Genomic DNA, 26,279 nt, shown 5'->3' on the forward strand with positions numbered 1-26,279 from the left:
GAGTGCTTTCATATTCCCAAGTCATTAGCTTATTCAGGCCTTTTCATTGGCTGCTTACAGCACAATGCAATTGTCTTTTGGCATCTGTTTTCTCATTCTAAAAAATGGCTCTAGCAGCCTTGACCACCACTGATACCGTCATACCTGTTTGGTAATCACTTACCTATTCCCTTAAGGAAGGGAAGGGATCAAAAGAACAGTAAGAGAATAAAGGGGATTGAGAAATAATTTGGGGGTTTTTATGATGAGAAAAGACTTATACTTTTTTTTTTTTACAGTCACATTTTAGAGAAGGGAATCCCTTGTATGCTAACTCAGAGAACCAAGCCAAAACAAACAGAGAACCCATCTTTGCTTAAACTCTTTCAGTGATGGAAACCTCACTGCTTTGCAAAATGGTCATTCCAATTCTCAGGCCCCATTGATTATATTAAAAGTTCCCCATTATTTTGAATTAAACTCCAAAAAACTTTCTAAGCAACTCAGAAGTATCTCTTTCATATGGCAATCCTTTGTATGATTGAATAAAACCAACCCACTTGCCTCATTTTCCTCTGCCAAACATTATCAGATCCGTAAGACATTTCATATGCGATCACAAGCACTCGAACATAACTTGGATGATTGACTTGCCAACAATTATACTAATCATAAACATAAAAGCACACCCGATCCTGTTCTAAGTGCTTTAGTTCAATTACCTCATTTTAATACTCAAGCAGTTCTGTTAGGTAAGTACAGTTATTATTCCTTTTATAGATGATGACAATATGAAACATAGAAGTTAAATAATTTGCCTAATTACATATAGTCAGTAAGTTGTGGTGTCACACACTCAAACTTGCTAGTTTGACTCTGGAGCTCATATTATTCATTCATTCTGTTCTACTACGTGTCAGAAGTTCAGAGATAACAGAAGTAAAATGAATGAATCACTGAAGTAGCTCTTAGTAAAATTAATTGTGCACACACCAAAAAGACAATTTGCAAACCAGGAGCACTCAAACCAAAACATGGTAAGAGGCTCAGGGATATATATTGTTATAAAGTGGCTTATACCATGAGAAAGCATTGATTTTATTCTTTACAGTGATTGGTTATAGTATTAGAGTTTCCTTTATTGGTCAATGGCTACCTCATATCAATCTTGAGAAGCAGTTTAAGTTTTGCTTATGATTTTTAGGGGCACAAGCAAAAAATGACCCAGATCAAGTTAGTCTTGAAAAAAATAAGCTAAATTAAGTTTTATTTGTATGACTTAACTGGCTTTGTCTACTCAGGGAATTTTCAAGGCAAGTATCTGTTTTTTTATCTTAACACACCCATCCACTAACAAACCCATGGTTAGCTGGTATGAGTCCAGACTAAGACTCAGACCTTCTAAGTCCTAGTACAATGCTCTCTTCACCATGCCACATTATCCTGAGTGTGGATGGAATGCCCATGGGAGAAGGTAGGGGAGGGGGAACTAGGTACAGAATTCCCAAATCCGAATCTTCAGAAGAACTGGATATTCGTTGATTTTTCATTTCTGTTACCAAAAATAACCTTCCTTATTTCTGAATTTAGTCAGGAAAATGCACATTGGCAAAGACAAAAAGGTAGTCTTGCTCTAGAAAAGACTTGTAAGATTCTCCCTAATTCTCACACCTTCAGCCCCAGTGAAGACAAAGATCAGGGAAGTCTTCACTGGAACCAGGAAGGAAGCAGTGGCCTCCAGCTACAGATCCTTGTCACCTGAGGCTGCTGAGATGGTGAAAAGTCAGTGGTGAAAGCTTCCTTTGTGTGCCATTTTCCTTCTTCCTCAAAAAGGTAAGAGGTGGAATAAGGAGAAAGGGATGGTCTTAGCTTATAAAGCTGATTCTGAAAGATTTCATCAACAAAGTGAACTCTCAGGAAGGGCTCATGAAGCGAAATCTCAGAGACAGGAACCAAAGAAGGAGAAAGAGATGACAACTGTCAATAGCATTATCAATTGTCAATAGCATGGCAGCAGGCAGGGTGATCTACTCAACATGAAAGTCAGCTCATGCCATGTTGCTCAATGCCCCAGTGACTTTCCTCTTCCCTCCCAAAAGGAGACTTCTTTCAGAAAGACACCTCAGAGTCCTCATTTAGAACTCTGCTCGATTTTCTACCCCACTTCTCTGCTTTGTTTTACTTCTCAGCATATACCACTCCCTGACATACGGTTTGTTTTTAGTCTCTCCTCTCCCCAACTCCAGAATATAATACCATGGAAGACATCTCAGACTGAATCTAATTTTTTTCCTGTCATAATCCAGCATCTAAAACTGAAACTCGTAATGGTTGATGGATGGATGAATGAATGAATGAAAAAACTGAATGAACAAAACTAGGAGGAAAAAAGAAAGCAGATAGGTAAAGATAATAACAAAAAGATGAATAATTTCAGTTGTAAGGAGACCTGAAAATGAGATTTGTAACCCAAATATGGACAGGAAGATGGGGTAAGATGAGCAGAACTGGTAGGTCCTTAAGAATGTTTAAAAAAATAGGAATGTTCATCTTGTCTGCAAATCAACCAAAGGTCTATTTTAATAGCTCTTTCTCTCCAATCCCACACACACAAAAATGGTTCCAAGAGCTTTTATTTAGTGAGCCGGACATATGATCTGTATTAGTTCCAGTCTTCACAATGACCCTGAGAGTAAGGAATTATTTTATTATTCCTACTTTGCAGAGGAAAGTGGGGGGAAAAGTCAAGCAATTTACTCACAATAGCCAAAAGTTGAACTCCACTCAAATGGCCATCAGCAGATGAATGGATAAACAAAATGTTGCATGTTATTCAGCCATAAAAAGGAATGAAACAATGATACATGGATAACCCTAAAAAAAAAAGGTGTGCTATGTGAAAAAAGCTAAAATGTCACATATTGTGTGATTCCATTAATATGAAACAAAAGGAATAAGTAAATCTATAGAAACAGCAGATTGGCTCCCAAGGACTGGGAGGAGGGGGACGTGTGCTTAATGGTTGTATATGGGTTCTCCTTTGGAGGTGATAAAACTTTTGGGAAGTAGACATAGGTAATGGTTGCACACCATTGTGAATATAAAAAATGACACTATTGTACACTTCAGAATAGTTGATTTATGTTCACCTCAAAAACTAAATTAAATTAAATTAAATTGTTAGCAGTTTGCACAGAGCTAAAATGAGTTCCTCAAGTTTAAATGAAAGGACACCAAACAGCAATAAGAAAGCATATGAAAGTATAAAACTCATTAGTAAAAACAAATATGCGGACAAATACACAATACTGTAATACTGTAATGGTGGTACATAAATCATTTTTTATTTTAATACAAAAGGTTAGAGAATAGTATTAAGAATAATGATAATTACAAATATTTGATAATGGATACACACTATAAAAAGATATAAATAGTCACAATAAAGCATATAGGGGGAGGTCAAACTGTAGAGTTTTATGTACTATAGAAGTAATGTTATCTGTTTAAAACAGACTCATAAACATAAAATGTTTTGGTAAGCCTCATGGTAACCACAAAAAAATCTATAAAAGATAATCAAAGAGACAGAAGTTAAAAGAGTATTACTACAAAAAAAAATCAACAAAATTCAAAGGAAAGAAACCAAGAGAGAAAATGAGGCACAAAAGAGCTACAAGACAGACAAAAATAATTAGGAAAATGTCAATAGTAAATCCTTTCATATCAATAATTACTTTAACATAAATGGATAAACTCTTCAATCAATCTTTTTTTTAAAAAAAAAAAGAAAGAACCAACTATATGCTATCTACAACAGATTTACTTTACAGTTGAGGACAAACAGATTAAAAGTGAAGGGATGATAAAGATTGATAAAGATATTCCATACAAATGGTAAAAAAAAAAAAAGCACAGAGATGGCCATGCTTATATCAGACAAAATAGACTACAAGTAAAAAATTGTCCCTAGAGGCAAAGAAGGACATTATGTAATGATAAAAGGATAAATTCATCAAGAAGATATAACAATTTTGAATATATAATCACATGACAACAGAGCACCTAAATATATAAAGCGAATGTTGACAGATCTGAAGGGAGACATAGATGGTAACACAATATTAGTAAAAGACATAATAACCCACTTTCAATTATGGAGAGAATATCCAGACAGAATAGTACTAAGGAAATAGAGAACTAGACAACACTATAGCCCAAATGAACCTAACAGAAATATATAGAACATTCCATTCAATAGCAGTAAAATACACATTCTCTTCAAGCACACATGGGATTCTTCAGGAAAGAGCATATGTTAGGTCACAAAACTAGTCTTAATTTCAATTTTAAGAATACCAAAATCATACCAAATATCTTTTCAAAAACACAATGAGATGTATCTAAGAATCAATAATAGGAGGAAAACTAGAAATTCACAAATAAGTGGAAATTAAGTAACACACTCTTGAACAACGATTGGGTCAAAGATGATATCAAAAGAGAGACCAGAAAAGGACTTTAAGACAAATGAAAATAAAAGTATAACATACAAAAATTTATGAGATGCAGCAAAAGGAGAGCTAGAAGGGAAGTTTATGGTGATAAACCTGCATTAAAGAAGATAAAAAAAAAAGAAAGAAAGAAAGAAAAAAGAAAGAAAGAAAGAAAGAAAGAAAGAAAGAAAGAAAGAAAGAAAGAAAACCAACCTTAAATCTCAAGGAACTAGAAAAAGAAGAAGAAAACTAAGCCCAGAGTTAACATAAGTAATAAATAATGGAGAATAAAGAAAAAAAATGATGAGATAAAGAACAGAAAAACAAATAGAAAAAATCAACAAAATCAAGTTTGTTTGTTTTTTTTTAAATAAAACAGACAAACCTTTAGCTGGACTATGAAAAAAGAGAGAGAAGAATTAAATGAGTTAATATTATAAATGAAAGGGGGAAATATTACCTGACACAAGGGAAGTAAAAAGGATCCCAAGGGACTACACAGAGAATGTTTGTGTGCTGTTGGTAGGAATGCAAAATAGTGTAGCTGCTTACAGAAAATAGTATGAAGGTTCCTCAAAAAATTCAAGATAGAACTAACATATGATCCCAGCAATCCCACTTTGGGTATCTGTCTCAAAAATTGATATGAGGGTCTTGAAGAGGTATCTATGCAGTATTGTAGTCACAATAGCCAAGATACGGGAACAACCTAATATTCATGGACAGATGAATGCATAAAGAAAATGTAATGTAGTATGTACATACAGTGGGATATTATATAGCCTTTAAAAAAGTAAATCCTGCAATATGCAAGAACATGGATGAACCTAGAGGACATGATGCTAAGGGACATAACCCAGTCACAGAAAGACAAATACTGCATGATTCTATTTATATTTGGTATCTAAAATAGTAAACTCATAGGGATGCCTGGGTGGTTCAGTAAGTTAAGCATCTGACTCTTGATTTTGCATCAGACCATGATCTCAGGGTTCTGGGAGCCAGCCCTGCATTTGGGGTCTGGGATCTGTGGGGAATCTGCTTGTGATTCTCTACCTCTCTCTCTGCTCCCCCCCACCTCACACATGCATGCAGGTGTGTGTGCATGCTCTCTCTCTCTCTCTCATAAATAAATCTTAAAAAAAAAAAGTCAAACTCATAAAACCAGAGACTAGAAGACTAGAATGGTAGTTTCCAGGAGCTGGAGGGAGGAGAAAATGCGCTGTCATTGTTAAAAGGGTGTGAAGTTTCAGTTCTGCAAAGTGAATAAGTTCCAGGAGAGCTGCTGTGTAACATTGGGTCTATAGTTAGCAATATTGGATAGTACACTTAAAATTTTGTTAAGAGGGTAGATCTCACGTTAAGTGCTCTTACTACAACTTAAAATACAATAAAACAAATATTCACCATGTATCAGAAACATAATCGGAAATGTATCTGGCAGCATGTTCCCAATCATATGATTTCTCAGTTTTACAATCTGGGAAGTGGAATTTGTAACATCTGGCTGTCCCTACATCTCCCTCCATCCCTTCCCCAAAACACATGTAAGATAGAGATGGAGAAAGCATATAAGCCAGTCAATTTTTCCCCCGGTACCAATTAGGCACTTCCAGAGAACACTCACGTTACTGTCACTTGGGCTTTATGAACTCTATCTAGCCCTGAAGCAGCAGATCTTATCAAAATACAAAGTCAGATTCAGAAGGTGAGGGTTGAGCCTGAGATTCTGCATTCCTAATAAGCTCCCAGGTGATGATGCCAATGCAGCTGGTCTAAGGACCACACTTTGGGTGGCAAGATGCATATGTAATAGCCTAAAGACACCCTTGCACCTCTTTCAGACTCTTAACAGCCATCGCATTCTATTCAGCATTCTCAGTTTCCCTCCTTGAGGTTAGGAGATACAGATTTTCATCAGTCAACAGACCAGCTCTCTTAGCATCTTCCACATGGAGAAAAAAATTTCCATTCCCATGTTCATAAACACTCATTGTACTTAGCCTGAATGCTTATCAACTAGTAAGGGTTTCCTTGGAAGGAAGGAAACATTGTCTAATAATAGTAGTGCCTTTTATTTACACATGGTTTATAATTTACCAAATGCATGTACACATGTCAGCTCATATCAGCCTCACAATGATGCTCAGAGGTAGAACAGAGGAGTGTATTACAAACCCACTTGATAGAAGCAAGCAGATAGAAGCAAGCAACCACCTTCTGAGTTGGAGTGATCAGAGAAAGGTTTCAGAAGAAAGTAACTTTGAATATGAAGATCAGGAAGGGATACAGTTTTGAGTAGGTGAGAAAATTAATATTTATAATATTTATAAATGAAAAATATTATACTTAATGTGCATAATTCACATATTATATTAAATATAATAATATGTTAATTGTTGCTTACTTATATTTTATTTAGATATATTATAATTGAATATTAATTATATTAATGCCAAGAAGGGAAGATGGGATTCAAACACACTGTAAAGATTTATTGAACTACTACTCCCAAAACCAGTAAGATCAGCAGGAGCAAAGACCTTTAACTTCAATCTAATCTAATCAGATTCAACAGGGAAACATTTGAGTTTCACACGGACGAGGCTGGTGAGAGGGAGGCCATCCAGCAGGGAAGCTATGGAAGAAAAGAAATGAGAAATGATGAAGGCATGACCTGGAATATTAACAGTGGAAAGGGATAAAAAGATATTTGTGCTTTACTGAGTGTAGTTGTGACAGAAGGAATATTAACAGTTGAAGCCATCAGGATAAGCTTTTATATCTCAAGGACCATAAAAATGTGCATACTCTTTGGCTTAATTATGTCTCACTGGGATCTTAGGCGAAGGAAATAAGTCCCCCAAAGGCAAAGTTGCTTTCCACAGACATGTCCCCTGTAGTATTATTTATAACAGTATAAGTTTGGGAATAACTGAAATGTTCATAAGACGGTATGATTAAGTAAATTATTGTACAATAAAAGTGAAATGACATAGTAAGATTCAAGAAAAATTTGAGGAATAGTTTTAAAAGATCTAAATAAACACAGAGACATAATTCCTGGGTGGAAGAACTAATGTTTCAAATGCTATACATTTTTTCAAATTAATAAATAAATGCAATGTCATGCCAAAGAATTTTTTTTTTAATTTGAACAAATTGATTCTAAAACTTTATGAAAAAATAAATAGGGATAGCCTGAGTGGCTCAGTGGTTGAGTGTCTGCCTTCGGCTCAGGGCATGATCCTGTGTCCGGGGAATGAGTCCCACATTGGGCTCCCTGTGGGGAGCCTGCTTCTCCCTCTGCCTATGTCTCTGCCTCTCTCTATGTGTCTCTCATGAATAAATAAATAAAATCCTTAAAAAAAAAGAAAGAAAAAAGAAATATATTGGGCACCTGGGTGGGTCAGTTGGTTAAGCATCTGCCTTTGGCTCAGATCATGATTCCAGGGTCCTAGGATCCAGCAGCCCCTCATTTAGCTCCCTGTTAGTTAAGATGGTAAATTCAAATATATCTATATCTATCTATCTATAGATAGATATCTTTCCCACTATCTATAGATACAGATATATATATCATATTTATCAAGAACATTTTAAGAGGAAAGACTGTGATAAAGTATTTGCACTAATAGGAATATAATATGCTATTTTTACAATAGCTATCAAAATCATGCATTATTGGCATGCAAATCGGTATGTCAAACAAGACAGAGTAGTGCCAAGAATACATAGAAATATATATGTAAATGTAATGTATTATATTGACATTAGAAATCATTGGAGAAATCATAGATTTTTCAATAAAGAGTGATGGAATCATTGATAATGCATTCAGAAGAAAATTAATATTTATAATATTTATAAATGAAAATATACTTAATGTGTATAATTCACATATTATATTCAATATAAGAATATGTAATGTGTTAATGTGTTGCTTCTATTTTATTTAAATATATAATTGAATATTATATTAATATATGGTGGTATTTATAATATTTATAAATGCAATAAATTTAATATCTATATATTTAAAAATAATTCCTAGGATAATTAAAGATCTCTTTTTTAAAAATTAGCAATGTTAGAAGCAGAGAAGCAATACCGAAAACCCAGAGCCTTAGCAGAATATAGTGGACAGATTTGACTAGATGAAAACACAAAACTTAGGTGCAGTGACATAGTCTCTAAACAAAATCAAGAGAAATAGGGCAGAGAAATGTTTACAATAGTTTTCACTAGGTGTTAATATAATGTATAATAGTTACAGAGACCTCAAAGATTATATTTAAAACACCAGAAGAAAAATAGGCACAGGATTGAACAACTACAGCATAAGAAAAAAATTCAAATAATAAACATATGGACTCAACCTCCTAAGAGGTCAGGAGACTGTGAATTAGAACAACAAGACACCATATTTCACTTACCAGACTGGCAAAAATCAGATTGATAAACCCAGTGGGGGCAAGAATGTGAGAGAACGTCCTAGGCAGGACTGTATGTTAGTAGGAGTGTGTATTGCTAAATACTTTGGGAATATTTACCTACCTTAGGACTCACTTCTCGGACTTCTAAGACTTTCTTCCATAACATTTTTGGAGAGCAATTTGGCAGTGATCTATCAAAAGTTTCGTTCTCATTCCCACTGACCCAACAATGCCATTTCTAACGGTCTATCCTAAGGTACGTGCACAGATAATCATGGCAACACTTTTTACAATAAAAAGTTGAAGTTACCAAATATCTAACAATGGAAGAATAGTAGAATAAATTACAAACTACGCAGCCATTAAAAAGAATGAGTTGTTTATAGCTAGTAATCTAGAATATGTAATTGCACTACACTTTAAAAAGACAGGTCACAGAAATTATTACATTTTTAGTTTAAAAAAATTTGCATGTGCTTATGGAGACATGAGGATATATGTGATAGCTATGCACCAATCTCTTCATGGTGGTCACCTCCAGAGATGAAATCAGAGAAAAGGAGGAGGGTGTGTGATTTGGGAAGGATATATCTGACTTTTTAGATATATAGTTTTGTTTTTTTTTTAACAGTGCTCTGATGGGGTGCCTGGGTGGCTCCGTCGGTTAAGTGTCTGCCTTCAGCTCAGGTCATGATCCCAGAGGCCTGGGATCAAGCCCTGCATGGGGCTCCCTGCTCAGTGGGGAGTCTGCTTCATGCTCATTCTCTCTCAAATAAACAAATACAAATTAAAAAAAAAAAAAACAGTGAAAGTGCTTTTTTTTACTACGGTTATTTTTAGCATTTTTCTTTTTCTTTCTTCTTTTAAATTTTTTTTATTTTTAAGAAAGGAATATAGTCCTTGAAGAAGAAAGATGAAGAACCAAAGGCAAAACTGTTCCCATCCAGGAAGGAGGAGAAAGAAGAGAAGCGTGACAAAAGGCAAGACAGAGAGGTCATGGCCAACAAGGGTGTGGGGAGGTAGGGGCTGAGAACCAAGGAAGACAGCTTCAGGAGGACGAAGGGAGGGAGGGGGGCAGGGCACTGCAGAGAGGCCCAGATGATACCCCTCAGAGAGCAGGGGATGAGTAGCATGCTGTGTTGGAAGCCGGGGTGCACACGCGGATTTGGCAGTCCTTTTCTACCCTGCCTGTGTATCTCTAGAGAAACAGAGAATCAAGGCCTCACCCTAAACCTCCTGCATTAGAAGCTCTTCGAGTGACACCCAGACCCAGTGGCTCTGAAACACTCCTCAGACGATTGCGGTGGTGTGCGGCCAAGGTAGCGAACCACTGGTGGAAGGCATGGAAGGTGTGATGAGTCAGGGAAGCTGAGGACTGTAGCTCATTCTTTCCCACTAAGTTTGACAGCTGCAGACTGGCGTGAACTAGATTAACAAAAGTTATCAGAACTTGGTAAAGCCCCTAAAGGGTTACCAGCATCAAGGCAGATATGAGCATGTTGTAGGCTTAGATGAAAAAGCCCACAGGGAGAAGAGATTAAATATTCTAAGAAGGTGGTAAAAAAGAGGAAAGGGGGGAAAAAAAGAACTTAATATTTCTAGGCTTTCTGTTATTTGCCAGGCGTTTTACATATGCTATCACCATTAATATTATTATTATTTCTTTTCCTGGTGATTAATAACCACCATTATTATTACTTTTGAGGCATACAGTACTGCATCCTAGTTACAGGGAGGCAACTGAAGCCAGGTGAATGGCAGGGACTCAAACCCAGGCCCAAAGCCTTCAGCTACGGAGCAGGGTGTTGGAGGCATTGGAGGGGTAGGGCCCAGGACTCAGCCTGAGGAAGGAGCGGTTTGGAGGAAACGCAGAGCAGGTCCACATCTGTGTCATCTCAGATGGAGACAAGACAAGGCCTGAGCGTGTTAGTGCAGAGACGAGGAGGAGGCAGGGGCGACCAGCGGGGGCGCAGGGAGTAGAGACCCAGGCTGAGGACGGGCTTCCTGCATCATCTGAGGAAGGCTGAAGCCAGGTGATTCCCTAACAGTGAACGCTGGTGGCTTAGGGACAGTACCTGCGCACCGCACCACAGAGCAGAAAGCCAGCCTTGCCCTTCTCTCCCAAGTGAGATGATGCATTAGTCACTCAACAACCCATCTGTCACCTGCTGGAAGCCGGGAGCACAGGTGAGCTGAGCTGCCTGCAGCTGACACCACCCACGAGGTGGGACAGCGGGGTCCCTACCTTCCAAGAGCTGCCAGTCTGCACTTACCCAGAGTGCTATTTTTCTCACCAGCGATTCACGTTGCCTGCCTAGAACAGCTCCAAGAAAACTGAGTAATCCTTGCAAAGGTCATACAGAAATCTTCTGTCATTGAAGATCTCATGTCACCCAGTGGTTCGGGGAAATAAATAGGAGTTTTGCATACTTTTGTGGCCGCCAGAGCCAAGGCAAATGTACCTGGCTGATCACCAGAAGCAGGTGACCGCTGTGCGTGAAAGACGCATCTCCCTCTAGACGCGGAGAACCAGATGGAGCCTAGGGCCCTGCTGCTCAACAGGAATGGTCAGGTTGACCTACCTGGGGGTCTCTAGTCCAGAAGGATCACCAGAGCATCCTGGGATTTCTAACGTCTTCCTGCATCCTGGCAAGTGGCCGCCAATGAATATCACTCGCCAGTAATTCCGGGATGGTAGCAAAAGTGGCCTCAAAGGAGGAAAGCCCAGAGTTCCAGTAACTTCTGGTTTTGAAACTTGAGAGGCTCCCTTTAGAATATCTCCTTGATACTCCTCCGGGGTTCTGAAACCATCGGCTGCAGTATTAATCAATGGCATCAAACACACAGCAGCAACTTACTAATTGAGGGATAACTATTTGATTCAGGGCAGTTGCTATCTGTTTCAGGACTTTCTGGCAAGAGAAAAAGGTAGCGGTTGCGCACAGTTTTGTTATTACCAAATTTAAAAAAAAATTTTAAAAAACCCTGTTAGAAAAAAAAATAAATTCTTACATGTGCGGGGAAAAAAATAACAAAAATGTGGCCCTACACCCCTGTATCTTGGTATATATACTCCGTGTGCGGCGTAAAATAAACACGGCCCCCTGGACATTTGGGGTTTGGGGGATCGAAAAGAAAGTGAAACCCTGCTTAGGTCACTGACTGTTTATTTTCTTTTCCCTTTTTCACTCTGACCCCTCCTTCTAGTCGGGGAAGGCGAGATTCACCTCCCCCCATCCCAGCCCCCCCCCCCCCCCCGCCCCATCAAATGTTGCCAGGGGCCTGTTATCCAGAAAGGCGGAAAGAAATGGGACACATCTCGACTGCGAGGAGGAATGCCATCTTCGAGGTCATTCGATGTGTTCCGCTTATTACTGTTTAGCCCGTGGTATAGGCCGGTGCAGCCTCAGTGGGAGGCGTGCGGCCCTCGTCTCGCACCCCCACCCCCCATCTGGAATAATCGGTCATTTCCTCTCTGCGCCCTGGCTGATGCCTGCTCCCCCCCGCCCCAAGCACCTCCCTCACCTCGCAAAACTGGCAGGCTCTGGACATTCGCCTGCTGCAGAAAATCACTGTTTTGCCTCCAGCAAGGAACATGAAGGTTGCAACACTGGCTCCTCCTCCAATGAAGAAAGAGTGAACAAGTGCACCGAGTTGAGCCGCTTCCCACGCAGCCACGGCCGGGGACCCGAGGTCCCGCGCCGCCCGGCGCCCGGGCTTCCCCGCCCCGCCCCGCCCCTCCCCTCCCCGCCCCGCCCCGCCCCCGCCGTCTCGCAGGAGCCGCTCCGTCCCTCCGGACCGTACCCGCTGTCGGCGGCGCGGCCCCGCGCGCTCGGCGGATCCCCGCGTCCCAGCGCGGCAGCGCCCACGGACCGACCGGCCGACGTGGCTCCCGGGCCCAAGTGAGTAGCCGCGGCGGCCCGCGGGCTGGAGGCGGGAGAGCGGCCGGGGCAGCGCGCGCGCGGCGCGGGGGCTCGCGGGGTCGAGGCCGGGGCTGCGGCCGCGGGGGGCTCCCGGACGCGGCGCGAGGCGGCGGCGCAGGTGCAGGCGCAGGTGCCGGTGCAGGCGCGAGAGCCGGGCGTCCCCTCGGGGCGACGCTGAGAAGGCGCCCCCTCCCCTCCCCTCCCGGCCGCACGCGTGGGGCTTCCCCCCCCCTTTTTTTTTCTTTTTTAAAAGGCATCTTGAGATGCGCCCCGGAGACGCAGTGTCGGCGCGACCGGGGGATCCTCGCAATGGCAATTCTTTACATCAGACCGAAAAGGGAAAGTTAATAATTAATAATGATGATGATGATGATGATGATGATAGCAGCAGCGGGCAGGGGCTCGGGCAGGTGAGGCGATGCCCGCGGGCTCGCGGCGCACACTCCGCGGGCAAAGTTCAGGCGTCGCGGGTGCGGGCCCGAAGGCGGGGCGCCCCCCCCCCCCAGCGGGGCGGGGAGCGAGGCCTTCCAGCCCCGGGGGCAGCGGCGGCGGCAGCGGCAGCGGCCGCGGAGCCGAGCGGGACCGCAGGACCGGGGAGGCGGCCTCGGGGCGCGCGGGAGGGGCCCGCGGGGCCGCCTCTCCCTGTGTCCCCGGGAAGCAGCGCGCGGTGCCCTGGTAAGAAGCGATCTGGGGTGCTCTGTGCTTGGGCTTGAAAAGGTTTGCCCGATACTATTATTAACCCGGGGAGGTTCGCGTGTGTTGGTTCACAAGTTGGCTGGCGAAGCCTCCCGGCTCTCCTGTTGCTCGCCCTGCGGAGCGCTGCTTTTCCCGCGGAGCCTCGGGCGCTGCAAACTGGCGGGCAGGGCTGGCCTCCTCTCCGGGCTCCGGCTTTCTTGCAACATGCAGGGAAATTGGTCACACTTGTATATGTCCCATTAAACATTATAGGCGTGTATACCCTGTGTGCTTTATATGCGCGTGTAGATGGAGATGGAGTAAATGTGCTGAAGAGCCTAAGGAAGAAGATGAAATTTTTAATTTTCGTGGTTCTTAAAAATTGGGAATCGTGAGTCCTTTTGAGAATTAGCTGTGAATCTTCTCCCAAGGGGGGGGGGGGATGTTCTTATGGAATGTACATAAAGTTTGCAAGCAGTCCCTCAGGGTTTGAAGGCACTCCCTGAAGATTGGGCCTGAATCCCAGATAAATATTCCTTTCCTTCGTTTTGAGGACCTTTTGTATCAAGATCACCCAGCCTAACCTCTGCTGGCAGCTGCGTTGGCTATGGAAGTAACCTGTAGCCTTCAGGTGGGGTCTGGAGTCAGTCATGCTGCTGAAGGAGAAAGCACTCGTGTCATGAGTGAGCTCCTGGGGTACTGTTCCCCAGAGACTTCACCTGTCCTTGCCTCCTGGGGAACCTTCCTCACAAACTTTTCATGACTTTCCCAAGGTGAGGTCCTCGCCCCCGGAGTCTGTAGTCTTATAAACAGCACTCAAGAGACACCTGTAGAAAGTCACTGTCTCAATCTTCAGGTCACCCAGCTGGATGTCAGACAGTAGAGCCAAAGCTTTGTTTAGAAACAAAGTGCTGGGATGTCTGGGTGGCTCAGCGGTTGAGCATCTGCCTTCAGCTCAGGGCCTGATCTCAGGATCCGGGATCGAGTCCCACGTCAGGCTCCCTGCATGGAGCCTGCTTCTCCCTCTGCCTGTGTCTCTGCCTCTCTCTCTCATGATTAAATAAATAAATCTTTTTTTAAAAAAAGGAAACAAAGTGCAGTTTGCTCCCCTGTGCATAGAAAGGGTTGTAATAGCGTTCTTTTGGACCTATGCACTTTTAAAGTACTAAGGACTCCTCTTAGGGCACCTGAGTGGCTCGGTTGGTTAAGCATCTGACTGAATTTTGTCAGGCTCTGTGCTGAGCATGAAGCCTGCCCAAGATTCTCGTCCTCTCCCTCTGCTCCTCTCCCCGACCCACCCAAAAAGAAAAAAAATAATAAAGTACTAGGAACTCCCATCTTGGGGGACCCGAGTCTTCCATTGACAATGCCAGCAGCATATAGGAGAGGACACATGGAGCTTTGGAACCCAACAGACTGGGCTTCAAATCTTGGCTCCCACACTTGGACAAATCACTGAACTAATGCAAGCCTCACTTTCCCTTTTTGTAAAATGGGGAACAATGCCTCCTTTCTTGTATAGATGTTGGGAAAACGGAAAATGAGAAATGGAAATGCCTGGTTTATAGTCAGTAGTAAGCTGCTCTTATTAATATTAATGGGAGGTTAAGTAAGTGTTAAATAGTTGCATGCTTTTTTAGAGCAGCTTACTCTTCCATGGGGCTTATGTCAGCAAAAGAATGAGTAAAGTCAATTCTGGTCTAATTATTCTTAAAGACAAAGGGTGGGTTCAGAATACACAGCTGGCTTTACTGCTTCACTTTTGTCAAGCAGAGCACTCTGTGTTGCCAGCAAGTAAAATGTGTCCAGACTGACATGGATTGTCCACTCTTCCTCACAATTCTCTTTGGGCCCATAATCTTGAACACGATATAGCTAGCTCTCTGCTTGTAGTGACAAACACCTCTGTGTGGACACTGAAGAGGTCTCATGGTTGCATCCCTCTGCAGATACCCTAGAAACTGTCTCTGTAAAGAGAATTGTCTCCACTGTCATCGTCCGAAGTGTGGCACAGATATAGCCAATTCAGCTTATACTGTGTCTCTATATCTCTCCCCTTCTGTCTCTTTCTTTTACAAAAAAAAAAAAAAAGATTTTATTTATTTATTTGACATACACAGAGAGAGAGAGAGAGAGAGAGAGAGAGGAGAGTGCAAACCTGCACAAGCAGGCAGAGCAGCAGGCAGAGGGAGAAGGAGAAGCAGACACCCTGCTGGGCAGGGAGCCCGACTCAGGCCTCGATCCCAGGACCGGGGGATCATGAACTGAGCCAAAGGCAGATGCTTGACTGACTGAGCCACTCAGGCACCCCTCTCTTTCTCTTTCTTTGCTCCTGCCCCCTCAGCTACAAGAAGCTTACATTGAGATGTGGAAAGAAATTACCAGAATCCTAAGAGGAAATTGGATACCCTCAAAGTAGCTATTCCAAAGATGGAACTGTCTCTGTAAAGAGAATTGTCTTTATTCTCGCAGGGCATTGTTGCATGCAAAGGTGACAGGACTGATATCTACTATTCACTGAACCTTCAAGATGGCCTAAGCACTTGACTACATAACCTCAATTAATTCTCCTAGCAACACTGCAGGGTATGAATTATCAGTTAAAGCTTTACAGATAAATGGAAACTTATAAAAATTTATGTGACTTGCCCAGGCTGCATAGCAGCTAAAAGGCAGAACCAGGATCTAAGCCCAGGTCTACCAGACTTTGATGCTCACTCTTTTCACACTGCCTAGTGCTGCCAAGCTCCCTGGCATCAGAAGGTTGCATCATGCCAACTGGGTCCCAACCCAGTTCTTCTTCTTCAGAGCATTTAGAGCAGGAATAACTGAATCTTCTAGATGATTTAAATGGTATGAACATACACTTCGCATGTGATACATATTAATAGGCGGCGACAATGAAATGGCCTGTGATCTTCCCAACCCTTTCCAGATCCAGCTGGGAGAGTCGAGTTAGGCAACACCAGGCCTTGGCAGGCAAGGCTGGCTCTGGCCCACTAATTTCTGAACGACTCTGAAAGGTTCACTCTCTACTACTTTGAGAATCAGGACACCATTTACAGTTAGTTCCCTGTGTGAAGCATTTATTCATTCATTTATTGACTCAACAAATACTTGCTGAGCTCTGGAAAAGGCAGACAAGGTCCCTGCTTTTTGTGGTGCTTCTGTGTGCTACAGAGAGTGACAGATAGGAGGCAGGTGAGCAAATGCAGAAATAAGATAATTTCAGATACTGAGAAATGCTATGAAGAAAATAAAGAGAGGCTAGGGGCTCAAGAGTAACAGGGCTTGGAGGCAATTTGAAATAGGGCAGCCAAGGAGATTTCTACAAAAAGGTCACCCTTGAACATAAACTTGCATGGAAAGACGGAGCCAGCCTGATGAAGGTCTGGTGAAAGGGCTGCCTTAGCAGAAAAACCTCCAGGGAAAGATCTGGAAATGAAATAAATGAAGCAGTAGAGCCTCAAATATAATGAGATGGTGCCTTGAAAATCAATTTGGGTTTTATGTAGGGGAAATTCTCGATTGACTGCCTACCATACTCTTCTAGGCTGTGCTTTGGACTTACTGCCTATCTTATTTCACCTTCCCAACAGTCTGGAGAGTTAGCTATTTTTGTCTCCCTTTGATAGGAAAGAAACCAAAATTCATACAAGGTAAGCAGCTAGCTCAAGGTCACAAAGCTGGTCTTCAAATCCCATAGTCTGTTTGGCTCCAAAGCCTAAAGCTTTTTTGCTAACACAGTATGTGGCCTTGGAGATAATCTCTTTCAGAAGATAGCAAGGAGCTAAGAGAAGGAGAGTAGCAAAAGTACATTTAGGTGACTAAATGCTGACAGCCAATTTCTATCTCATGCCCCAAATTCCAGTGTGTGTCTCAACTTGCACTGTGCAGCGCAGTAGCACTAGCCATGTGTGACGACTGGGTACTTGAAATATGATCAGTCCACACTGAGATGTACTCTAAGTGTAAAACATACCCTAGATTTCAAAGACCTAGAACCAAAGAAAAAAAAAAAAGAAAAAACCCCGCCTCATTAATTTTTATATGGATTAAATGTTAGAATGGTAATATATTGGATGCATTGGTTTAGCTAAAATAAACTATTAAAATTAATTTCATCTGTTTTAATTTTTTAAATGTGATTAATAGGGAAAATTAAATTGCATATCTGACTCGCATTGTATTTGCATTTAACAAAACTGGTATAGACTAATGAGTTGACAAATATATGATAGGAAACTTCCCTCCCTTCTTCCTAACATGACTTTTTCTCTATTCTTGGCTCAGACTTCTCAAGTGTTACCCATCAGGCAAATCTCAAGAAGTTTTCTAACATCTTATGACCAAAGGATCATTTTGGTTGGTTTTGTTTCTGTTTTTTTTTTTTCTTTGGTTTTTGTTTTTTTTTTTGTTTTTAGATTTTGTTTATTTATTCATGAAAGACACAAAGAAAGAGGCAGAGACACAGGCAGAGGGAGAAGCAGGCTCCCTGTGGGTAGCCTGATGCAGAACTCGATCCCAGGACCCCAGGATCATGACCTGAGCCAAAGGCAGAAGCTCAACCACTGAGCCACCCAGGTGCCCCTCAATGGGTCATTTTGAATCTAAATTTAGATTTACCTTAAAGTCACTTTCCAGGATAGTGTGTCATTCTGGCACTTTGTAAAATCAGATTAGGAGACAGCTAGGGCTTCATGTTTGTGTGTAACGCCCATCAAATAAGACATCTCATTAACTGATAATGTTTCTCCCACTCTGTCCTTTTGCTTACATAAACAATACACAGTCCCAGTTTCCAGAAGGACTGCTCCAAGATTATCACAGAAGGCCATTTTGGTTTCTTTTGTCTGCTAGCTAAAGTGGCTCTTGAATATCCTGTCACCAAAGTAAAGGTATGATTTGGTCCTGCAATTTCATGTGGCCCAAGGGGAGAGCAGTCAGATTCCGAAGTTGTTAGAGGAAGCCTCTGAGATAACTGAAGCCTGGATTCTACTTTGTCTGATTTTGCTTTGTCTGCTGGTTTGTGTTTTACCCTCAGCCTGCCCACCCCCAACCCCCAGCAATCCTGTAGTAAGTTCAGAGTTGATGAGGTCGTGCCGCATAAAATGCTCATGAAGAAACGTGCTGTACAGATGTTGGCCATGGTTATCACTGATGACCTGAGGATGGGAGACATCCATCTGTGGGGAAGAGCTTCCTTTCTGGGGCTTGAGCAAAGCACTAGATGAGATGTTCTTTCACATATACAAGGAGTGTTTGTTTATTTTTACTTTTAACCTACATCTGGGGGGAAATGACAGTGAGAAGCAGAGCACAAGTGAATTTTAAAATATCTACATCAACAACAACCGTGTCTTTTGGCATCTTCCAGGCCAAGAAGTCTGTGCTAGCTCCGTAGAGAAAATAACAGAACAAAACAGAGGTCTTTGCTCTGGAGGAGCACATGATCGAGAAGATGGATGTAAATGTAAAATACCAGGAGCAATGTCAGAAAATATTCTTCAGGTGTTTGGTGAATGAAATAGAGTTTAGAGATTCCAGAGGGCAGTGTGCCTGAGAAAGGCAAGGTACGAGATGGACATTGAAGGACATAAAACAAGGTTAAAGACAAATGGACATGGGGAGAGAGGGCATTGCCAGAAAGGGAACATGCACAAGTGGTGCGACAATGGGAATGTGCAGGGAGGGTTTGGTGTTGGTTTGGTTTGGCATCGCCAAGGAAGCTTTTACAGGCATACTGATGCCACAGCCCCATCCCCAGAGTTTTCATTTAATCAGCTTAGGAGGAGAGACTGGGTATCAGTATTATTGTTGTGTTGTTTTTTTTTTAATTCCCCAGAATATTCTAAAATGAATATTCTGAGTCAGAGTGGGAAACCACTGAGCAAAAAAAAAAAAAAAAAAAAAAAAAAAAAAAAAACACAAGGCTTTTTAAGATCATAATCATGGGAAATAAAATTTAAAGGGCAATATTTTAAAGGGGATTAAAGATAGTCAAGATGTGTGGTCTTTAAGGAAATTTGATATACATGTATATTTATTTATTTATTTTTTAAATGGGCTCTACACTTAGCACAGCGCCCAACATGGGGCTTCAACTCATGACCCTGAGATCAAAACCTGAGCTGAGATTAAGAGTTGGATGCTTAACCGACTGAGCCACCCAGGCGCCCCTATCCATGTATATTTCTATGGAGTCTTTTTAATTCACAGATAATTGTTCATAGTGATCCTATCCACTTGGGTGTGGCTAAAAGTTGTAATGCACTGCTTATTTCCTTCCTCTGTGTGTTTTTGCAGTGTACTATAGTTAATCCTAGCTAAGTGTGGGGCAGTTGGTATCTCACAGCCACCAGGCTTTGTGTTATCTTAGCGAAGGGCTTTATTATCAGGCCCATTTATGCCCACAGTAGCCATTTTACAATAATCTGTAACCTTCTCTCACCTCTCCAACTTGACAAATTGGGAAATAGAGTTTAATTACTTGCCTTGGGCCTTGAGGCTAACTGGCACCAAAAGTGAAATTAGAATTCTCAGCCACTGAATTCCTCATATCTTGTTTGGCTCCCAAAGCAAGCCAGCCCAGTCTCCTGTTGATGTTAGAATACTCTGTCCTGGGATCCCTGGGTGGTGCAGCGGTTTAGCGCCTGCCTTTGGCCCAGGGCGCGATCCTGGAGACCCGGGATCGAATCCCACGTCAGGCTCCCGGTGCATGGGGCCTGCTTCTCCCTCTGCCTATGTCTCTGCCTCTCTCTCTCTCTCTCTCTCTCACTGTGTGCCTATCATAAAAAAAAAAAAAAAGAATACTCTGTCCTAGCAATATTATTTCTTCAATGAATGAATCAGTGTTACAGATCAGTAGGTGAAAGATGACAAGTTGGCCTGAGCGGCAGCACCGTGATGCTGAATGTCAGTAGGACATAGGCAGCCCCAGCAGTCCCTGGAGGCCCATCCCTGTGATCTAGGAGCTCCTATTCCAGTGAAAGTTTGGCCATACATATTTTGCTTCTCCAGTCCTACCTCTGAGACATGAAGGCTCCTTAGCCCCAGAGCTTCTGGGCTGTTCTAATTGCTCTCTGAAGCTCCTGTTCACTGAAAGGATATTGATTTTTGTTACACACCTGAAAAAAAAGAGAAGAAAGCCCAATAGTTTTTACAGCTGCATTTTTAAAGAATGCTTTATGTGTTTTGGGAACTTCTGGATTTGTTGGCAATGGTGGGGCCGGGAGGACTTTATGAAAGATAGTGAAAAAAAGCTAGAGTCTGGGCACTACAGCCTCTTTAGGACAAGAAGATCAGTTAATTTTGCACCATTCCCACATGGTTACTTTCTTTTTCTCTGTCTCTAAGCCCATTACTGATTTAAGAACAATTTCTAAGATCTTCAGTTATAGCAAAAAGCAAAACTCTAAAGTGGTAGTCCTCAACAATATTTGCTCATGACAATCATCTCAGGAGCTTTAAAAATACAGATGCCCAGGCCCCACTCATAGACCCACTGAATCAAGATTCTGGGAATGGAGCCTGGGCGTCCGTATTTATTTACAGTTCTCCGGGTGATTATAATGTTCATCAGTAAAAGCTGATCTTACTGCTCGACTAAGATCCAAATCTTAATTACATATTTAATATTTCTCCTTTTGTCTTGCCTTAGGTCACATGACCCCCAAGAACCATCCAAACCATATTTGTGTTGTCATTCTACTTTGGGAAACATAGTTTCTACATCATATTAAGTGATGTTAACTCCAAACTCAGAATGTCCTACATAGTCTCATGATTAAAATTTCTGTAAGTGCAGTTTGGAGATCAGATTGCCAGAAGCTTGATAATTATGAGATTGAAAGATAGAGGTTAAGCTTTTCTGCCACTGGTGCGTTAAATTGCCCAATTGCTATGTTGATCTTTAGCAACACTTGCTTTCCTCTCTCAGCCATTTTAAAGCCAATTAACTCCATTCTTGTTCACACCCTTATTAAAAAATATAATTACACAGTCTTCTCCAGGGATTGTCATTGGATAGACTTCACAAAGTGAATTGGCCAGGAACTAACTAGGTGGTGTAAAACCCTCTCAGCCCCGAGAAATCGCTTGGGATGCCGAGGCTACCAGCCCCAGCGTAGGCTAGGTGAGTCATGAATTTTAGTTTGGAAAGAGACAATTACAAGTCACCCAAATATAGAAGAACCTAGGACACAGAAAATGGTTGTGGAACCAATCTGAGAGTAATTATCCAGGGCTTAGTTAACTGTGAGACTCCAGGCATTCTCAGAAGGTTGTATTAATGCCAAAAAAGCAACCAAGTGTTTGTACTAGATTTGGAGGGCAGGGGAGAAAGGGGATGATATAGCAGTGGACTTTTCTGGGGTGTTAAGCTTGCAGAATTAGAAGATGAGAAATTGTGAAGGAGGTTGCAGAGAGTAGACTCAAATAATACAGAGGGTCTGCTACAGCCTGAGGCTGTTACATGACCTGCAGAGAAAGTGATAAAGTTCCTGCTGTCCTGGAATTTACAGTCCAGTGAGGGGCAACAGATATCCACATTAAGAAACCAGTAAGTAAAAATCCAGTAAGTTGATTAGTGCTTTGAGGACCAATAAAGGGCGATAAAGGGAGTGGAGTCTGATGTGTGCTGTTTTAGTAGGATTACAAGAGTTGTCCTCTCTGAAGTAGTGGCATTTGAGCTAATGCATCAGTGTTAAAGCAACACAGAGTTCAGGAAGGAGGAAGGCCAGGTAGAGGAACAACAAGCTTAGAAGCTCTGAGATTGGAAAGGTTTTGACATGTTCAGGAAACGGAAAGGAGACCAGTGTGGCTGGATCTCAACGAGGAAGGGAGAGAGCGTCAGGCAGGAAAACAGCCCAGGGGGCTGGAGGTCATGGGGTAGAGTTAGGATTTTAAGTACTTTAAGGAGTATAATGTGTTCTTTTTTAAAAATTCAATTTATTAACGTATTGTGTATTACTAGAGTCAGAGGTAGAATTTAGTGATTCATCAGTTGCATATAACACCCAGTGCTCATCACATCATGTGCTGTCCCTAATACCCATCACCCAGTTACCCCATCCCCACCCACCCACCTTCCCTCCAGCGACCCTCAGTTTGTTTCCTAGTTAAAAGTCTCTGATGGTTTGTCTCCAGAGGGTACTATGCAAAGTGAAATAAGTCAATCAGAGAAAGACAATTATCATATGACTTCACTCATATGTGGAATTTAAAAAAAAAAAAAACCATGATCATAGGGGGCAGGGGGAAAATAAAATAAAAGGAAATTAGGGAATAATATGTTCTAATTGCATTTTAGAGATCTTTCAGGCTTCTGTGTGGGGAATGCAGTGTGGACTGGAAGCAGAGGGAGAATGTGGCAGGTACAGCAGAAGATGAGGATGGATCAGCTGAGATGGGAGCAGCAGCATAGAAGGGTGGGATTCAGGAGCGATTTTGGAGGTGGGACCAGCATGTGTCCTAGGTGGCTCGGGCCAGCAAGTGATGGCAGACCTAGTCGTCTGAGATCATTGCTCCTGCCCCATCCCTACTCAGGCCACTGGTCTTGAGTTAAAATAGAGTAACATCTAATGCTATTTGGAAACATTAAGGGTTTTTCACCTTACCTTATTTAAGCAGAAAAAAAAATCAAATTCCTATCCCGGGAGAAATTTGTTTGCTGCTTTTTACCTCCTGACCCTAAAAATGTCATCCTGTCTCATAAGACTGTTGTGATGGGTTTTGTTGTTTTTGATTCCTGTGCTTTCTGTAAATGCAGGAAATATCACATTCACATTGCTAAGTTTATCTCTCTCTTTTTTTTTTTCTGAGTATTTTGACACCTTGTCTGTGTTTACTGAATCCTTCATGCCGTCAGACGTTTACACACAGCTTTTTGCCATTGGTCAGTTTCTCCATGTAAATGGTGACATCATAGTAGCAAGCATTTAATGAGCACTACTACATGTAAGACATTGTTTGAAGATTTTCACATTTAATCCTCCCAGTCACCCTTTGAATGAGTACTCTTATTATTATCATTTTATAAACGAAGAAACTGAGGCAAAAAAAAAAAAAAAAGAGGTTAAGTCATCTACCCAAGTTCACCCAGTCCAAGTTTTACACCAAGTCTGACTGCAGAGCTCCGAGTTCTCAGTCACTCGGAGGAAAACACTGTGGTGCTTTCCCCATCTCCTCTTCACTCTCTTTTACATAAATGAAGCCTCTACCTTCAGAATCAGACTTCTTTCTCCTGGAAAAACCCCAAGGTACTAGGAGGTGATTCGGCAGGGCAGGGCCTCCAGGGGTGGAGACTGGATGATGTAGCCCCTCTCCAGGAGGATTGCGTGTCTGAACCACTCAGCCGAGGTGGGAGGAGAACCACCCACCCAGGGAGCTGGCTGGACAAAGTTGCCAACACCGGAGGACTCTCATGGAATGCCCTCTTTTCTTCTCACCTCCTTTCCTGCCCACCACTCATAGCTCCTGGGTTGCACCCACTTACCTGTCCCGTCTCAAAAAAATAAAAAAGAAGGAACTCACAGTTTGTCAGTAAGCTGTACAACAAATTCTGGTTGCTCCTCAGGATCATCTGAGGCTGGCCTTTAGAAGCTAACGACAACAGGATGGTCATGAACTCATCTGTTCACCCAGTTTTGCTTTAAAAATATTGAAGATTCTCTCCAGAGTTTCATTATTAGAAGTGAAATAAACCTGGGGAACACAGTAGACCACACTGTTTTCTCTGCCTTCTACTGCTTATCTACTTCCAGAAAATTCTCTCAAGTTACTTGGTTTTCCAGTACTCAGTGTGAAAGTAGCGGACCTTCCTCCTTTCCTGTTGGTAGTATCAGCAATGAATTTAACAGAATTGAGGTTTATACAAAGAAATGCATTAAAATTTCTTTCTCTCCTTTAATGAATTCTTCAGCAATAACTATAGAGGCAATAATTGTAAAAATTCATCTATGCTGTTAGTTTTAACTTATTATATATTTCAGTTAAATAGAAGGCTTTTTCTTTTTCCGCTCCAATTGCTGTAGGGTAATTTTCTATAGAAACTGACATGCATTCATTGGAAGTGTAGAATTTATGTATTGAAGTCATAAATCTGTTCATTCCACTGTTTGGTTTCCAATAAAAGTATAATTTTAAAATGTTACACAATATATGTCAGATATTTCCTATGGTCGTATTAACTTCCAAATTCAAAACTACAAAGGAAGAAGAGAACTATAGTTACAGTTGCATTAGGCTCCCATCTTTTTTAAGTTAGGAAGATTGTAGTGAGATGTCAACTAATTTTAAAAAGTTTGAAAGCCATTTGAAACAATCTCTGGATATCTTCCAGATAGCTCAGTACCCTATAGATAGCTTAACTTAAAAAACATTCATCTTCAAACGAATAAGGTAATTTCCTCCTTTATTGGACAGGTTTGATTAAATATTCAGCAAAAAGTGAGAGAGCGAATATGTACTAAATGTGAATATATCCTTAAGTCATTCAAACATCAGAGCAATGTGATGGCAGCTGTTTGATGATAAGGATGACTCTATCTCATTCAGGGTTTCACTAGAAGAGTTTTAGTTTTCTCTTAGCCAACTTTTCTGATTTTATATTCCAAAGACCATCATTGAAGCTATAATACTGAGCTCAGATCTGTGACTTTTAAAACTATATTTATTTTTGTACACAGTTTTAAAATTCAAGGTACAAAAGAATGTTCATTGAAAAATACTTCTCTCTTCTATCTCACAGCCCCGCGTTGTCCCCATAGGCAATCGCTCTTACTGGATAATTATTAAAAATATGCCATGCTTTAATGAAAACATACTATGTATATGCGTATGGGCTAGATGTCCTTTTTTTAGTCACTTCACAGCTGAGATGCTGTGACTCCTTGAAGCCAGAGCCTGCATTCTATTGCTGAACTCCCAATCCTACTAGCACTGATTCTTTACTGGTTCTGGAGCTTTCTGTCTGAACTCAAGGGTATTATTCAGAGCAGCTAGTAGAGGATGAATAGCAGTATTTTTGGAGAAGGTTTCATCTGACAAGTATAGAGGAGATGAAATTACATGAGATGCCCATGTATGGGTATTGGTAGGCATGTTCTTACAATGGTGATTTTACAAATAATCTTGATAGAGTTTTCAAGTATCAGGGTGAGAGTCACCCCTCTGTGCCTGGCTTTCTCATCTCTATAACCAGGACACTAAAACATCTGTTCCACAGTTGCTGGGAGAATAAGATAAGGTAAGTATATGTAAAACCCTCAGCACTAAGGAAACACTCTGTTCATGGGAGTCGTTAGTTTCACCTTCGTCAAATAATTCATGACTTAGTGGGGAGATCAACAAATGTAAGGTCAATGAGGCAAAATTCCAAGGGCATTGGACACAATGTTGAGTCTGAGCTTAGCATGATTAATGATCCAGTAATCACTCCAAAATCCCATATGTGCCATTCAGTTCAACCATTTCCCTTCCTTCTTGCACTTCATCAGCAGACCAACATGGCACTTCTAGTCGGCAGCCCTTATAAAAGAATTCACCTGAATACAAAAGCAGCATATTCCTTCTTTCTGCTGAACCAGCTTTAAAGTTGTGCCACTAGGAAGGATCCATAGAAAGTTTGCCAAGCCTCTCTCAAGCCTCGGTCTTCTTTGCAAAAACGGAGATGATAGGGCCTGCGTTCCACGACTGTTTTGAGGATGGAGTACGGTAATGGATGAGAAACACCTCATCTATGCTTGGCCCTCAAAATGAGCCCATGACCT

At 41.6% G+C, this 26,279-nt stretch overlaps 2 protein-coding genes across 6 annotated transcripts in view; one reads left to right on the plus strand and one right to left on the minus strand.

The window, feature by feature from the left end:
- The window catches only part of LOC112652754 (uncharacterized), a 139,185-nt gene extending 126,094 nt beyond the window's left edge, over positions 1 to 13,091 (minus strand). The window contains exons 1-3 of the mRNA XM_035714863.2: positions 12,716 to 13,091; positions 12,437 to 12,649; positions 11,494 to 11,725 (exon numbers count right to left, since the gene is read on the minus strand). Of these exons, the coding sequence (XP_035570756.1) occupies positions 11,494 to 11,725; positions 12,437 to 12,649; positions 12,716 to 13,091 (821 nt within the window). The remainder of the gene's footprint in view (positions 1 to 11,493; positions 11,726 to 12,436; positions 12,650 to 12,715) is intronic.
- PRLR (prolactin receptor) overlaps positions 12,695 to 26,279 on the plus strand; it is a 170,845-nt gene continuing 157,260 nt past the window's right edge. The window contains exon 1 of one of the 5 annotated variants that reach the window (XM_035715172.2): positions 12,695 to 12,813. The gene's annotated coding sequence lies outside the window, so the exon portion shown is untranslated. Of the gene's footprint in view, positions 12,814 to 13,490; positions 13,510 to 26,279 lie in introns of those variants that run through there. The other 4 variants (XM_035715167.2, XM_035715165.2, XM_035715171.2 and 1 more) reach the window with 4 other exon arrangements.

This window comes from Canis lupus, chromosome 4 (genome assembly GCF_003254725.2).
Source record: "Canis lupus dingo isolate Sandy chromosome 4, ASM325472v2, whole genome shotgun sequence".
Taxonomy (NCBI): domain Eukaryota; kingdom Metazoa; phylum Chordata; class Mammalia; order Carnivora; family Canidae; genus Canis; species Canis lupus.